The sequence below is a fragment of the Hippocampus guttulatus genome, chromosome 10 (genome assembly GCF_054856545.1).
Source record: "Hippocampus guttulatus isolate MCC_2025c chromosome 10, RoL_Hgut_1.0, whole genome shotgun sequence".
In the NCBI taxonomy this organism is placed as follows: Eukaryota; Metazoa; Chordata; class Actinopteri; order Syngnathiformes; family Syngnathidae; genus Hippocampus; species Hippocampus guttulatus.
In genome coordinates, this window is record NC_141270.1 from 17,272,842 (window position 1) to 17,286,742 (window position 13,901).

Below are 13,901 nucleotides of genomic sequence, written 5' to 3' on the forward strand. Positions count from 1 at the left end.
CCCGCTGGCCGTATGTTTGACACCCCTGTATTAGCATGTTCACAGGTCATTGGGTGGCAAAGTAGGTAGTAAACTGATTATAATAAAATTGTAGTGATTTAAATGCAGGAGGACGAGTCAGCGCAAACATACAACAGAGTATCCATCCATCAATTTTCTGGACCATCGGGTCGGGCTTGGTTAATTCGGACAGTATGAATTATTGTTATTATAAAGTTCCGAGGAATATCCCATATAGTAGCCACCCATCTGTATTTATTTTTGGAATTCGTTTTTTTGAATGATACAGTCAAGGTATAAATTCTCTCATTTGTCATGTTCGACTGTTGAAACCGATCATGTAGAAATATGTCGAGTAGGTTATTTCACAGAAACTGAATTACCATGCTTTATACACCACTGGTCAAGTCTGTTCAAGTCCAATAAAGGACGATCTGTGATGAAAATGTGAAAAGGGTTACCTCTTGAAACAGCTCCAGGCTGTAAGTGTTGTCATCGTCCGCAAAGAAGACCACCCCGGCGTCCCGGCGTGTCCGGTGTTGCCTGAGCCAGCTCAGGGCCAAATTTCTCTGCTCGGTGGCACGGGGCATCCCGGCGCGCTTGAACCTGCGCGGTGTGAAGACGTGCAAGTGCGTGTAAGGCACACCGCACCGAGCCAAGAAGCGGCTCACCAGATCCGTGCGCACTGTGGAGTCCTCCACCACGATCCAGTGGAACTGGGGGACCTGGCGGAAAGCGTGCGCCAGTCGTGTCAGCTCGGCTTTCTGCACGGGTCGCGTGTAAGTGGGAGTTATGGCGTAGATGACCGGCAGGGCAGATTGGTTCTTCGGGCCACCGAGCCCCGCTTTTCGGGCCGCATGCTGCGCCCTGCTGCGCGGAACACCGATCGGAGTCCAGATCGTTCTTTTGCTGTCTATATCGATCATGATGATGACTATAAGGACCCAAGGCAGCAGGATGAAGAATCGGCTGAAGAACACTGATTTCATGGCGAAGTTATCGAGCTTGCACTCTTCAAGTTACTTCATCGCAATCTGCCGACCCTCTATGTCTCTCTCTTTTTTTCAATTACCGTAGTCAAAAATCATGTTGTTACTCGTTCTTTCTGTGCCACCAACGCCGGCTGATTTCCACGCTCCGGGCGGTCCTGTTTCCCAGAAGTCACTATCCTCCCCTGTCACAGTGTGTTCCTGTCCACTTCAAACTGACTCTCGGGAGAAGTCCACATGTCTAGAATCCTTCGTCCGTCAATATTGTGACTCTAACGGGGCGAAAATAATCCCAAGAGATCGGTCCTACGAGTGGGGTTCTCCGCCACTCGCTCCAGCAGCTGAGAAGCATCACTTGGAGAGAACATGAGGATAATAAGGCAGGATGGGGAGGAGCAGGTGCAGTGGAAGAGGTGGGAGGCGGCACACACAGGGAGACCCGGGGTGGACACAGAAAGAAAGAGAGAGAGAGAGAGAGAGAGAGCGCCCGTTCCTCCAGCTCATTTAGAAATACAAACATAAAATAAAATAAATGCAGAGCCACACCTCGTCACCAAACAGTCAACATTTGCATGGTCGAACATTTGTCAAAGTGTTCACATACATGAGAATGTATGCACGCACAATTTGCGCATTTGGGCTAGGGGGGCTGGGCTAACTTCCGGTCGTTATTCTAACGCACAACGATTGTATAAAACTCTTTAAAAAACACCGGCAACCTGCTTAAATGGCATTAAGTTATGATAAATGACGTTTTACCTTATTATTTGCTCCAATTATACAAGTGTCTAACCTAGCAAGAGCCAGATTAATTTAGACTTAATCATTAAGTGAATCACTCAAAGGGGTTCTCCAACATGGTGCCCGTGGGTACCAGGTAGGCCCTGAGAATCACATGAGAAGCCCGAGAGTCTATTCCAAGAGTAGCTTACGAGTGATGTGGCATTGTGATTTTCTCGGAACTGGCAGAGATAATGTGTTGCATATTGGTATTTACAAGTTTCCTAACTAAAATCTTCAACATGATGAGTGTCTTCATATAAATAAATGTGCTGTCACTCATGAATCTTTGGAGAATTTTTTATCCTATTGATTATCCCACTGATTATTTGGGTAATCATAACTCCTTTGTAGAGGAACAAATTTCGTGTCGACCAATTTTTGTGGTTGAATTAGCCGAGTTATCCAATTCTTTTTTTCACAGACTAATAACATAACACAACATATCATTAACCGTAATTTGAGCAAATATGTTCTTGCAAAAGTGTGTAACAAACTGGTAGTTGCACTATTCAGCAGCCGATAAGTAGCTCTCAGCTTTAAAATGGTGACCCATGCTCCACAGGATCAATCTAGGACTATTCCAGTGTGATCTGTTTGGGAAAAGCGGGACATTCAGTCCAATACTTCGAGTGGATAAAAAAAAAGAAAAAAAAAGAAAAGAGAGAGAGTGTGTGTGTGTGTGTGTATTTATATATATATATATATATATATATATATATATATATATATATATATATATATATATATATATATATGGCCAGCTAACTACTTGCATATCGTCACATATGATGTGACCACCGTACCTGTCGATGCACTGGTGCATTAAGATCTCACAATATTAATTGCCAATAAAATATTATTTTTAAGATGTATTGTATTGACTTTGTTGTACATATTCTGGTGGCAAGGTCGTCGACCGCTTACCACATTCACCTCACGATGCAGAGGTGTATGGTTCAATTCTGGCTTCCCTTGCCTGTGTGGGGTTTTTCCCGGTACTCCGGTTTCCTCCCACATTTCAAAAACATGCATGGCAGGTTAATGAAACACTCTTAAATTGTGGAATACAGTAAATATTCCCATCCCCGTAATTCTATGGAAAGGAATATCCTTCACCCGGAATAAAAACCAATGCATTAACATTTTGACCACGATATTACGTGTTACCGGAACTTGCGTAAGCGGAAATTCCACTACCCGTAACCCGGATGGAGGTGTAATGCCGCGGGAGCTTAAATACACGCAACGCCCACCCGATGCGACGGAAAAGACACAACGCTGAAACAAGTTTTCACTTCGCGTTTTTCGATCATCAGATTCTAAACGACGACGTGTAAGTGAGTTTTTATTGCCGTGCATTTTACTGTAATTGTGAATGATTTTAACTTTATTCACTTACGTCCTGGAGAACGCGGCACTAGCTTAAAAGCAGCACCCACTCGACATGACCGAAGAAACGTGTTCGCTTCGCTGTTTTCATTCATCAGATTCAAAACGAAGACGTGTAAGCGAATTTTTATTGGCGTGCGTTTTACTGTAATTGCGAAAGATTTTAACTTTATTCACTTATTTCGTGTAGATCATCGCATCGAAACGTAGAAGAACTGTAACGACTGGAGCGGAGCGAGTGAAATGCATCCGTTTGAGCGAGGCTGGACACAAAGTTAAAAAGATCCAGCAGACACTTGGAGTCGGAAAGACGCAAATCTACGAAACTTTAAAAAACAAGGCATCGATTCAACTCCTGATGACAAGCCACCATCCAGCAAGGAAACAATGCAAATGGCAACAAAAATCCTTCAGTATGCACAAGAATTACCAGACATCGGTGATCAACGGGACAGTTACTTGCAACGAGCAAGAAAACTGTATGACACGCAGGCAAACATTGTCATAAACCAAAGAATGCATCCAACAAAACAATCCAAAATACACTTTTTCCCAAGACAGAAAAAAATAAACATTAAAATACTGTACGTATTTTACTCTTGTGATTTTTTTGGGATACACCTGTATTGCAGTTTTTGTTATATAAACAGTTTTTGGACAGTATATTTTTGTATTCTATTGATTGTGTTGTTACACGTGCATTTTGTCAACATACTTGCAGGTTCATAAAGGACATGTACCATGCTCATTTCCCAAATGAGGAATTTCTGTTATCAGGACAAATTGGACAGCGCAAACACGAGTCCGTACTAGAGAATATTTACTGTATTCTAAATTGTCCGTAGGTGTGAGCGTGAGAGTGAATGGTTGTTTGTGTATGTGTGCCTTGCGATTGGGAAATTGTCATGCTCAGAAATGGAGGTTTGAAGATCTATTCATCTGTTCCATCTGAAGCCCGCGTTGTGCTGATTAGGGCCCTTTGAACATTCTTTCCCTCTCCAGCCCTTCCATCAAAGACGAGGGGGTATGCCAGTGAGGCTTCTCCGCATGTCCCGAAGGTATTTATTTATTTTGTTTTGTGGAGTGGGAGGTACTGAGCATAGCAATTTAGCACGTATGGATACAAAATCTGTACAGCCCAGCAAAAAACGAAACAAACATTTTTTCATTATATTTTTCAGCTGTGTCCCGTCCCTGCTCTGCGTAAGCCTGAATAAGGGGAGGAAAAGAAACTAAAGGATTCCCTCAAATCGAAAATAATAGAACAGTATGAGCAAAACACAATTATATCTTATGATAGATGTTTTTGTCTATCATATCCAGTGGTCCATCTGTGGACCATTTGTCTGGTCCACACCAGACTCACTGCAGGCAAACAAAATTCGAAAATTTTACTCCGCATATTATTGGATGTTACACTGTCCTCAGACAAAGTAGCTTTTGGAGACTAAAATCAATCCTATGCTTAGTGATTTGGATGAAACCCATTTAACGAGTTCGTCCGGGGATAAATCACTCCTGGGCCTGATGGGATGACAGCAAATGGTTTAATAGGCTCCATTCCAATCCTAAATTGTTAAGCTTGATCAACCTTGGTGGCGTGTTCCTCCATCTGTTCGCACAATGTGCAGTTCAGAAATCAAAATCATCAAGCATACAGTACTTGGAAATAGCAGCACTTTGATTTAAAATAGCTTTATTCTCCGCGGTTAACCCATGAAACACTTCCTCCACAGGAAGGTGTGTTAAATACATTGTGTTTGAATGTTCTGTCACAGCGATTAATTGATGTGTAAGCATATGTGAATGCGTTTGACAGGGAAACCAACTTGGAGAGGTTATACCTTGATGAGCAGAATACATAATTAACCAGAGTCCCTTAAAAAATGATGTATTCACCGTCTATTTACACTGAGTAAAGTGCTCCATGTGAAGGCAGAGCTTTGGATTCTGACCGTTTTAAGAAAATGTCATAAAGACCTGTCATGTTGCTAGTTTAAGGTTTTGTGGCCACATCTTGCCTTTCATTTTGTTTCCCTCGCATTATCACTCGCATCATCATAAACAAGGACATGACAAATACGTATGGAAGGACATTCCGTAATCTAAGGGTACCATTGTGCGATGGTACCACCCGATGACAGCTGTGAGACAATGTGCAAAGTATCAAGCAGAGCTAAAGTGATCAGTGGTAGAATACAATACGATAACAGTTGTGCAGTTGGTGCAGAAAATCATTGCACCATTTTAAAGTGACCAGTAGCAGTATTTGGAGAACAACAAGTGTGCAATTGTGCAGATGTCTTGACCGCTTTAAAGTGTCTGGTGCTGTGGAATATAGATCAGTGACAATGGTTCAAGTAAGTACAGAGCTGGAGCTACAATGATTATTGCGGTAATGCTGTTCCACAGGGGTGTGCAAAATTGCAAAGAGCCACTATAAAGGTAGATTTGGTTTACTGTTTTGGGAGTTCATGGCTAGAGGGAAGAAGCTGTTTAAGTGTCTGCTGGATTTGGTGCGCATGGATCGGTAGCGCTTGCCTGAGGGGAGTAGCTGGAAAAGGTGATGGGCAGGGTGTGGGAGATCCAGTAGGATTTTCCGTCTTGGTTCATGCGGTGTGCAAGTCCTCAAGAGTGAGTAGGGCAGTGCCAATTATTTTTTTCCGCAGTCCTAACTGTCCGTTGCAGGCGGATAAGATAAGAAAACCTTTATTTGTCTCACAATGGAGAAATTCCCAATTTACAGCAGCAGAATTATGAAAGGCAGAAGCAGAAGAACAAAAAGTATATAAGTAAATAGAAATGATAAAATATAGATATAAGCATATTAAAAATGGGTGAGTGGGGGTGAGTCCAGGTTTTCAGGTCCGTCTATTCAATAGCCTGACAGCAGTCGGCAGGAACGAGCGGCGATACCGAGCCTTCTTGCAGCGCCTGTGTATCAGTCTCTGGCTGAAGGAGCTGCCCAGTGCTGTCAGGGTGGCCTGGAGGGAGTGGGAGGTTCTGTCCATCACAGCCTTTAGCTTGGCTAGCATCCTCCTGTTGCCCACCTCCTCCAGAGTGTCCAGGGAGCAGCCCAGGACAGAGCTAGCCCTCCTGACCAGTTGGTTCAGTCTCTCTCTGTCCCGGGCTGAGATGCTGCCTGACCAGCAGACTATGCCATAATGAATGGCTGAGGTCACCACAGAGTCATAGAAGGTCTTAAGGAGTGACCCCTGCACTCCAAAAGACCTCAGTTTTCTGAGCAGGAAGAGTCCGTATTGTTAGACAAGTCTAGCTTATTGTTGAAGAACACCTAGGTACTTGTAGGAGGAATATAAGATAAGATAAGATAAGATAAGATAAGATAAGATAAGACCCCCTTTATTTGTCCCACAGTGGAGAAATTTGCGATCTACAGCAGCAAAATTGAAAGTGGGGACGGGTGGGGTGGAAAAGAAAAAACAAAGTATTGCATGGACAAAATAAATGTTTCAGAAAATGAACTGTACACAGTGCAGAATGCAATATAAAATATAAAATATAGATATAAGCATATATGCAATTACATATATGCTGCATAAGGTGGCTGTGCTATTTACAATGTATGGATGGGGTGAGTCCAGGTCTTCACGTGTGTTTATTCGCCAGCCTGACAGCAGTCGGTAGGAACGAGCGGCAGTATCTCTCCCTCTGAACTTAAATTGAATTTCAGCTCCTACACCGAAGACTGTTTTAAAAAATTATAATTATGGAATAAATAACGTTTTCTGAATCTGAACAAAATGGCTTTTTTTTTTTTTTTTTTTAAATCATCTGGCAAATTATGTTTGCACAGCATATCCAATACCAACCAGCTTCATTTAACATAAAATACATTAAAACAAATGTGTGGACAAAATAACAATGTTAGAGATGAGAGCATGTTTGTGGGCTCATCGATGGAGGCACAGCAGCTGTGAATTACTCACTGTCATCCTTCAAATACAGCTGACATAGTTTAAAGAGGAAGGGAAATATGAAAGTGTGAGTGCAACTGTCGCCTGCAGGAACATGTCAGTGAGGGGCGAGGATACAAGAAACTAATGAATGAAGGTAACAAGCACAAGAAGAAAGAACGCAGGAGAGTATAAAACATATGGGGTTTAAACTGCAACGAAAAATACAGCTAAGTGGAGCACCCTGACCTGATGTGCACATGAAAATGCAATTATATGATAACTGGCAGTCTAATGCAATTCCGTGGGACAATTTGATTGTGCTGTAAAATGGCAATCCAGTCAAACCACATTTGTCAACACCATTAGTAACGGAATACATTTCTTTCCAGCACTTTCTTTGCTTGGGTGAGGGAGAATCGACCGCTGTTTGATGACATTGTCATTATCGAGGTTAAGGAGTTTAATTCTGCTGCTCCATTTTTAGTTGCGCCGTTCATTTTGGTTTTTCCAAAAAGTGAATAGCTACAACCCGAACAAGAATGGGGCCCTTTATTGTTGCTCTCAGAGATTTTAACAACATATTACATTTTTTAAAAACATATTTTCGAAACATAATAATTTTGAACACCTTATTCGGAGTGATTTGAGGATAATTCAACTCATGCAGTTTGGAAAATGGATGGATGGAGATAAATACGGTAAACTATGATTTCATCACTGAAGAACATCTCCAAATGCACCTTCAAAGATCACTAACGCTTTATAAAAAACCCATCCATCCATCCATTTTACAATCCGCGTTACCCTCACATGGGTCGCTGGGGGTGCTGGAGCCTATCCCAGCCGTCTTTGAGCACAGGCGAGGGACACCCTGAACCGGTTTCCAGCCAATCACAGGGCTCGCATAGACAAACAACCATCCGCACTCACACTCACACCTGGGGACAATTTAGAGTGTTCAATCAGAATGCCATGCATGTTTTTGGAATGTGGGAGGAAACCGGAGTACCCGGAGAAAATCCACACAGGCACGGGGAGAACATGCAAACTCCACATAGGGAGGCCGGAGCCAGAATCAAACCCGGTACCTCTGCACTGTGAGGTCGATGTGCTAACGACACTAATACCAATAACATGAATTCTTATTCGTATACAATAAAACATAATTAATGAAAACACATATTCACAATAATATACTACAGTGAATTACTGTGTATATGTTGTGTCAGTAATTGACAAGTAATTATCCTGTGAATGTTAATAATTCATCTCTGAGGCAGAAAGATCTTGCAATGTACCCCAGGATATTTTTTTAAGGACTTAAATTTAGAATTTTCAGAGTGCCCTGTGAAGGCTTGGTTCATGAATTATGAACATAAATTCTTTGTCTTCAAGTATATGAGGCAGAAAATCTGAGGTGCTATCACAGTTTGACATGAGGGTTAAAATTTTTAAATAAAATCAGAGAATTCTCCATCATCTACAGTATAGTCACTTGTTATTTATTTGGTTACCCCTTTTTTTGTGCCACTTTAGGTCCTCCGTTCCCTCATCCTCCTGCATTCATTCACGAATAATTTCCTTCCCACAAAACCAACACAGAATTGATCGAAGTTAGTGAGTTTGTTCAAATCATAGTGTAGAGTCGACACTATGATTTGAACAGTGTAGAGTCGACAGTGTAGACTTCATTTCTCACACACACACGCACACACACACAAACACGCAGGCACTCGCACTTGGTTGCGACATCTTCTGCTGGCTCATGGCCTGCCTTCTCTCTTTTGTGGATCAAACAAGACACAGACTGGGAAACAAATGGTCTTGTTGACATTGATGGCTGTGCCTCTGGCAGCTTGTTGAGTAGGCAGAATAGGAAGGCCTGTAGCAGTTCCTCACCATCCAAACAACCAAGCTTATAGTGACTCATAGACAGGAGATTTCTTGACTAGATTGGCACATTAGGAGAGTACTGTACCAAAATTACCCACACCCCCACCTTACGTTTTATTTTTGTCCCCACCTCTGGTGAAAACTCCACCAGGCGCAGGTATTTTATATGTACGTGTGTATGTGTATGTGCGTGTGTGTGTGTGTTGTCCTTTACTATTCAATGTATATGGTTGCATAAAAATAAATAAATTACAGAATCTACAATGACTGAATTATCTGAGATAACAGGGGAGTGTGTCGGGGAGACTCGGGCTTGTCAGATGGATAAGTTGTCTTATTGAAATTGTCGGAAAAGTCACATTCAAATTGGTTTTCCTCCTTTCTCTGGTCAGGGGTTATGTTGGATTTTGTTTTGTTTAGTTTGTTGAGAACCCCCTCAGCTAGCACACAGCTAGTCTTCCTGGGATCTCTTCCAAAGTCATTACGCTGCTCATTTATAATCAGGTTTATATTTAAACCTGTGTGTGTGTGTGTGTGTGTGTGTGTGTGTGTATACACACACACACACACACACACACACTCCAATTACAATGAAAGCTTAATGTCAACACAATAAATTAACATGAAATTAATATTTACATAGTACCTGAAAAACAAACAAAATAATAATAATGCATGCACTCCAATCAAGCAGTTGATACTTAATCTTAACAATAATTAAGATCTCATTTCCACTCTCATCTATGACATTTTTTTCAAAATACCCTTAAATACTCATCTTCTACAGAATGCTCTCAATTTGATTTTTGAATCAAAATGTTTATTTTTCCAATAATCAACTGGTTAGTCTTTGAATAGAATAAAAAATGCTTTTGCTCATTATTGCAGCACATTTGGTAAACAAAACTGCGACGTGGAATGATCTACGGAGCGCACGGCGGACTGTGCAGCTGGTTGGACGGGCCGCGTCGCGGTCACCCCCTCCCCCTCCCCCCTTCCCATTCATCCTCCCCCTCATTACATGTTATGTCTTGTGACTTGTTGTAACTGTCATATGCTTATTTATGTGCTAGGGTCTTTTTTTTTTTTATCCTGGACTTAAATTATCATCAGAAGAGGATAGTTCGAGCGTGGGGTTTTTTTCCCTCTCCCTACCTTGTGGTTTCCTTTCTGAACTCTGACTTTAAATTTCCCCATTGCGGGACTAATAAAGGATATCTTAAAACAAGTTAAAACTTTTTTTCAAAACCTAGTACTGTGTCAACTTTATTTATTTTAACACAAGCTTTGTCCAGATAGAAAACATGTGGACTTGTTGGAGGAGAGAAAAATACATCTTGCCATCCCTCACTCATTGTTCTGTTTTTTCGATAACTTTTAAACTAGAGCTAGTTTTGGCAAACATGGAACTTTGAGGTAGCACATCTCAGTCAAAAAAAATGAGTGTCAAAAATATAAAATTAAGTAGACTTTGGGTGGATATAAATTAAAGGCAGAGTGCAGACTGCAAAATGAAAATGTAATATTGGACAGGCTTCTTGAATGACCTGTGTTTGGCTTATGTGTGCTGTTCACCCAGTGCTTCAGGTGGAGCAGAAAAGACATGCAAGGAAACTTACTATTCATGAAAGTGGCCGTTTATCTCCTGAAACTGTTCAATAGTAGCTATAATAGTTCAACAATTCACAAATATATTACATTTTTCTAATACTCCTTTGTGTTTGTGTTTCACTGATTGTTTTTGTATGCAATTTATTTAAAGCAATACAAATAATGCATATTTGTTATTATCTTTTTTTTTTTTAATGAGTGATTTCTATTTGTGTGCCATAGCTATTTTAAATGACATTGAGCTGCAACAATTCAGACACTGCAGGCATCTTCACAACAATCCATAGGTCTCTTCAACCTTGCCATAAATGTTTTCTGTGTGACCCGCTGTATGACTCACTGATGTTCCCCTTCAGTTGTCTGTTGTGGATGAGCCAACTCTTCTTATTCTTATCTTACTCCTGACAGAACATTCGTCTTATCCATTTTTACATTGTAGTGCAAAAATACCATTGCTGCTGGACTGAACCAAAACGAATGCTTCAGCGATCGAACCACGTATCGTGGCTTCAGCTTTTAGTGACAAGTAATTCAGTCGATCAGCTTGACTTCAGATAAAACAAATTGAACCCAATGGGATTTGTTTGACTGATGAGGAAACCAACATGTCAGATGCGACCATATATGCTGATGATTCTTTTCCACTGGCTATTATTTTAGTAATTTTGGATTAGTGATTTATCATGGCACCATTCAAGCCGGAGCGTTTAGTGTCTCTAAACAGGTCAATGTGGACAGCAGCCTCATTATTTACACTGACACTTACCATTAGCCAGACTGCCGGGTTGAAAGATTAGCTTCTCATGCACTGCTACTTTACAGCTCCTTTCAAGAGGAATCAAGAGGAAAATGGAGGTGCAATTCAAGAAAATGTATTTGGCCGTGACATGATCATCAATAAGAGTCTGCAGTAAATGAACTCTGCCTGTAGAGTATTTTTCTAATACAGAATACAGAATTCATAGGGTATTTGTCAATTTATATTCACGCTTTGAGGACAAGCTGTCCTGCAATGAATTGTCCTGCCCACTTGGGGCACTGCAGCCTTCTCTCCAGCACCCCTGAATCGATCTTACCAGGGAGGCTGAGGAGTGTTAGAAGATCCCCCTTGTTAGAATGAGGTACCACCACCCCGGTCTGCCAATCCAGAGGCACTGTCCCCGATGAGCATGCGATGTTACAGAGGTGTGTCAACCGGGATAGCCCCACAAGATCCAGATCCTTGAGGAACTCCGGGCGAATCTCATCCACCGCCGGGGCTTTGCCACCAAAGAACTTTTTAACCACCTCAGTGACTTCAACCTCAGAGATAGGAGAGTCCATCGTAGAGTCCCCAGACTCTGCTTCCTCTAAGGAAGGCGCGTTGGTGGAGTTGAAGTCTTCGAAATATTCTGTTCACTGACTCGCAATGTCCTGAGTTGAGGTCAGCAGCACACCATCCACTGTACACAGTTTTGATGGTGCACTGCTTCCCTCGAATTTCCTCGAAGCCGTCTGGAAGTCAGCTTCCATGGCCTCACTGAACTCTTCCCACGGCTGAGTTTTTGACTTGGCAACCGACGAAGCTGCGTTCCGCTTGGCCGGCCGGTGCCCAACAGACCTTTATTTTTACTTATCACATGTTTATTTTGATAAATACGCATGTGACATATTTATGTGTGGTATGAAGGTCCAAATGCAATGCATGCTTATATGCATACATACATCTTTAATTTTTAAAATAGCAAGCTGCTACCTGCTTAATAGAGGATGAAGAACAGTCGGGGTGTCATTATTTAATCTCCTACTATTGTCTGTGCAGCTCAAGCCAAATTACTGATACGAGAGAAAATTTCTTTCTTGTCGACATTTTTTTTTCTGTAATAGAATTTGTCCCTAAAAAGCATTGTGCTTTGAATCTTTAAACCTTGAAGAACCTTCAATTTTACTGATATTCTGAGTAAATATTGCCTTGACTGCTCACATTTGCGTATTCACTCTGCAGGTCTTTGGAGTGAGCTCAGCATATGAATTTGGCCAGTAAGACAAACCACATCTTGTGGCGTAGCCTATAGAATAGAGATTCTCCACTTATCTAGACTCAGTTAAATTCAGTGGCTATTATAGGAAGAACATGTTCTCTGTGACATCAATACTGTGATATTCTCGCATGAAAACATTTCACGTCTTGACAAAATAATGTAATTTGACCAGGAAAAAAAAGTTACAGAAGCGCTACTGTATTTTACCCTTCACTCACTCAAGTGAAGCATTTATAAATCTTTCACATAAAACATTGTGACTGATTCTTGCATGATTTTGCAGTTATACATTCTAGTTCACATTCAAAGTATATGTAGAGAAAGAGAATCTGTTTCCACTTTTTTGAATTTTCTAAAAATGATGATTCAAGACTGCATAAATGTCTGTCTGAGATATTAAAATGTTCTCTCTGGCTCCAAATGACAAGTTGTTCTCGATTGCGTTATAAAACACTGCTCTCTAGTGGTTTAAAAGGAAACTCAGCGTTCATGTGACACGATTATGTATTGTTGAAACTAAACTGGTATCAAAAAATGTATACATCATGTTTGTTTGCTGCTGCTGTCTTTTTTCTTTTCTTTTTTGTGCAAGTGACCACTTTTTGCACCCTTTCCGAAGCTCTGAGCTGAATCAGGTTCATTTTTAAAAATATTCTATTGTTTACATTCTTACATACTTTAGATTTACATGACAATGTCGCCAAAGCAAATGTCTCAATGAGGCATTTTCAATATAATTATGACAATGAAACAGAAGTGTCACTTTATTATTTTATGAATCACATGACAATCTGTTGGTGTGTGTGTGTGCGCACACACACATATATATATATATATATATATATATATAAATCAATGGCAGCAATTGTCATTATTATTATTATTATTTTTTTTACAAAATTGTGTTCCACTCTTAATTGGGTGTTTTTTGCCTCACAAAGAAAAAGCCCACGTGGATATTTCATAGAACAAGGAGCAGTAAGCACCCGTTTCCTGTTTGCATTCTCCTTTTAAAAAAATGTATTTATCTATTTATTTAAGTTTTGCGATGTCCTATTCTTACCTTTACACCCTGTTATTGTGCATTGCGAAGAACGTAAGCAATATTTTGAAATAATTGAAAACGTGTATATTTAAGTATTGTGTGTACAGCAAGCTAGCGAAAGATGGCTGTCTCACAGAGCTCCAGCTAATTTGGTTTAAAAACAATCGTGTTAGCTTGCACCTTGTTCAGCAGACAATTTAGAGAGGGTGGAACATGCACCTAACAGCGTGGACGATGTATTATAAAATGT

The 13,901-nt window shown here is 40.8% G+C and overlaps 1 protein-coding gene across 1 annotated transcript in view; it reads right to left on the reverse strand.

Moving 5' to 3' along the window:
- b3gat2 (beta-1,3-glucuronyltransferase 2 (glucuronosyltransferase S)) overlaps positions 1–1,384 on the reverse strand; it is a 48,974-nt gene extending 47,590 nt beyond the window's left edge. Inside the window, exon 1 of the mRNA XM_086121629.1 lies at positions 462–1,384. Coding sequence (XP_085977755.1) covers positions 462–989 — 528 coding nt within the window. The 5' untranslated portion in view covers positions 990–1,384. The remainder of the gene's footprint in view (positions 1–461) is intronic.
- Between the last annotated feature and the right edge of the window lie 12,517 nt (positions 1,385–13,901).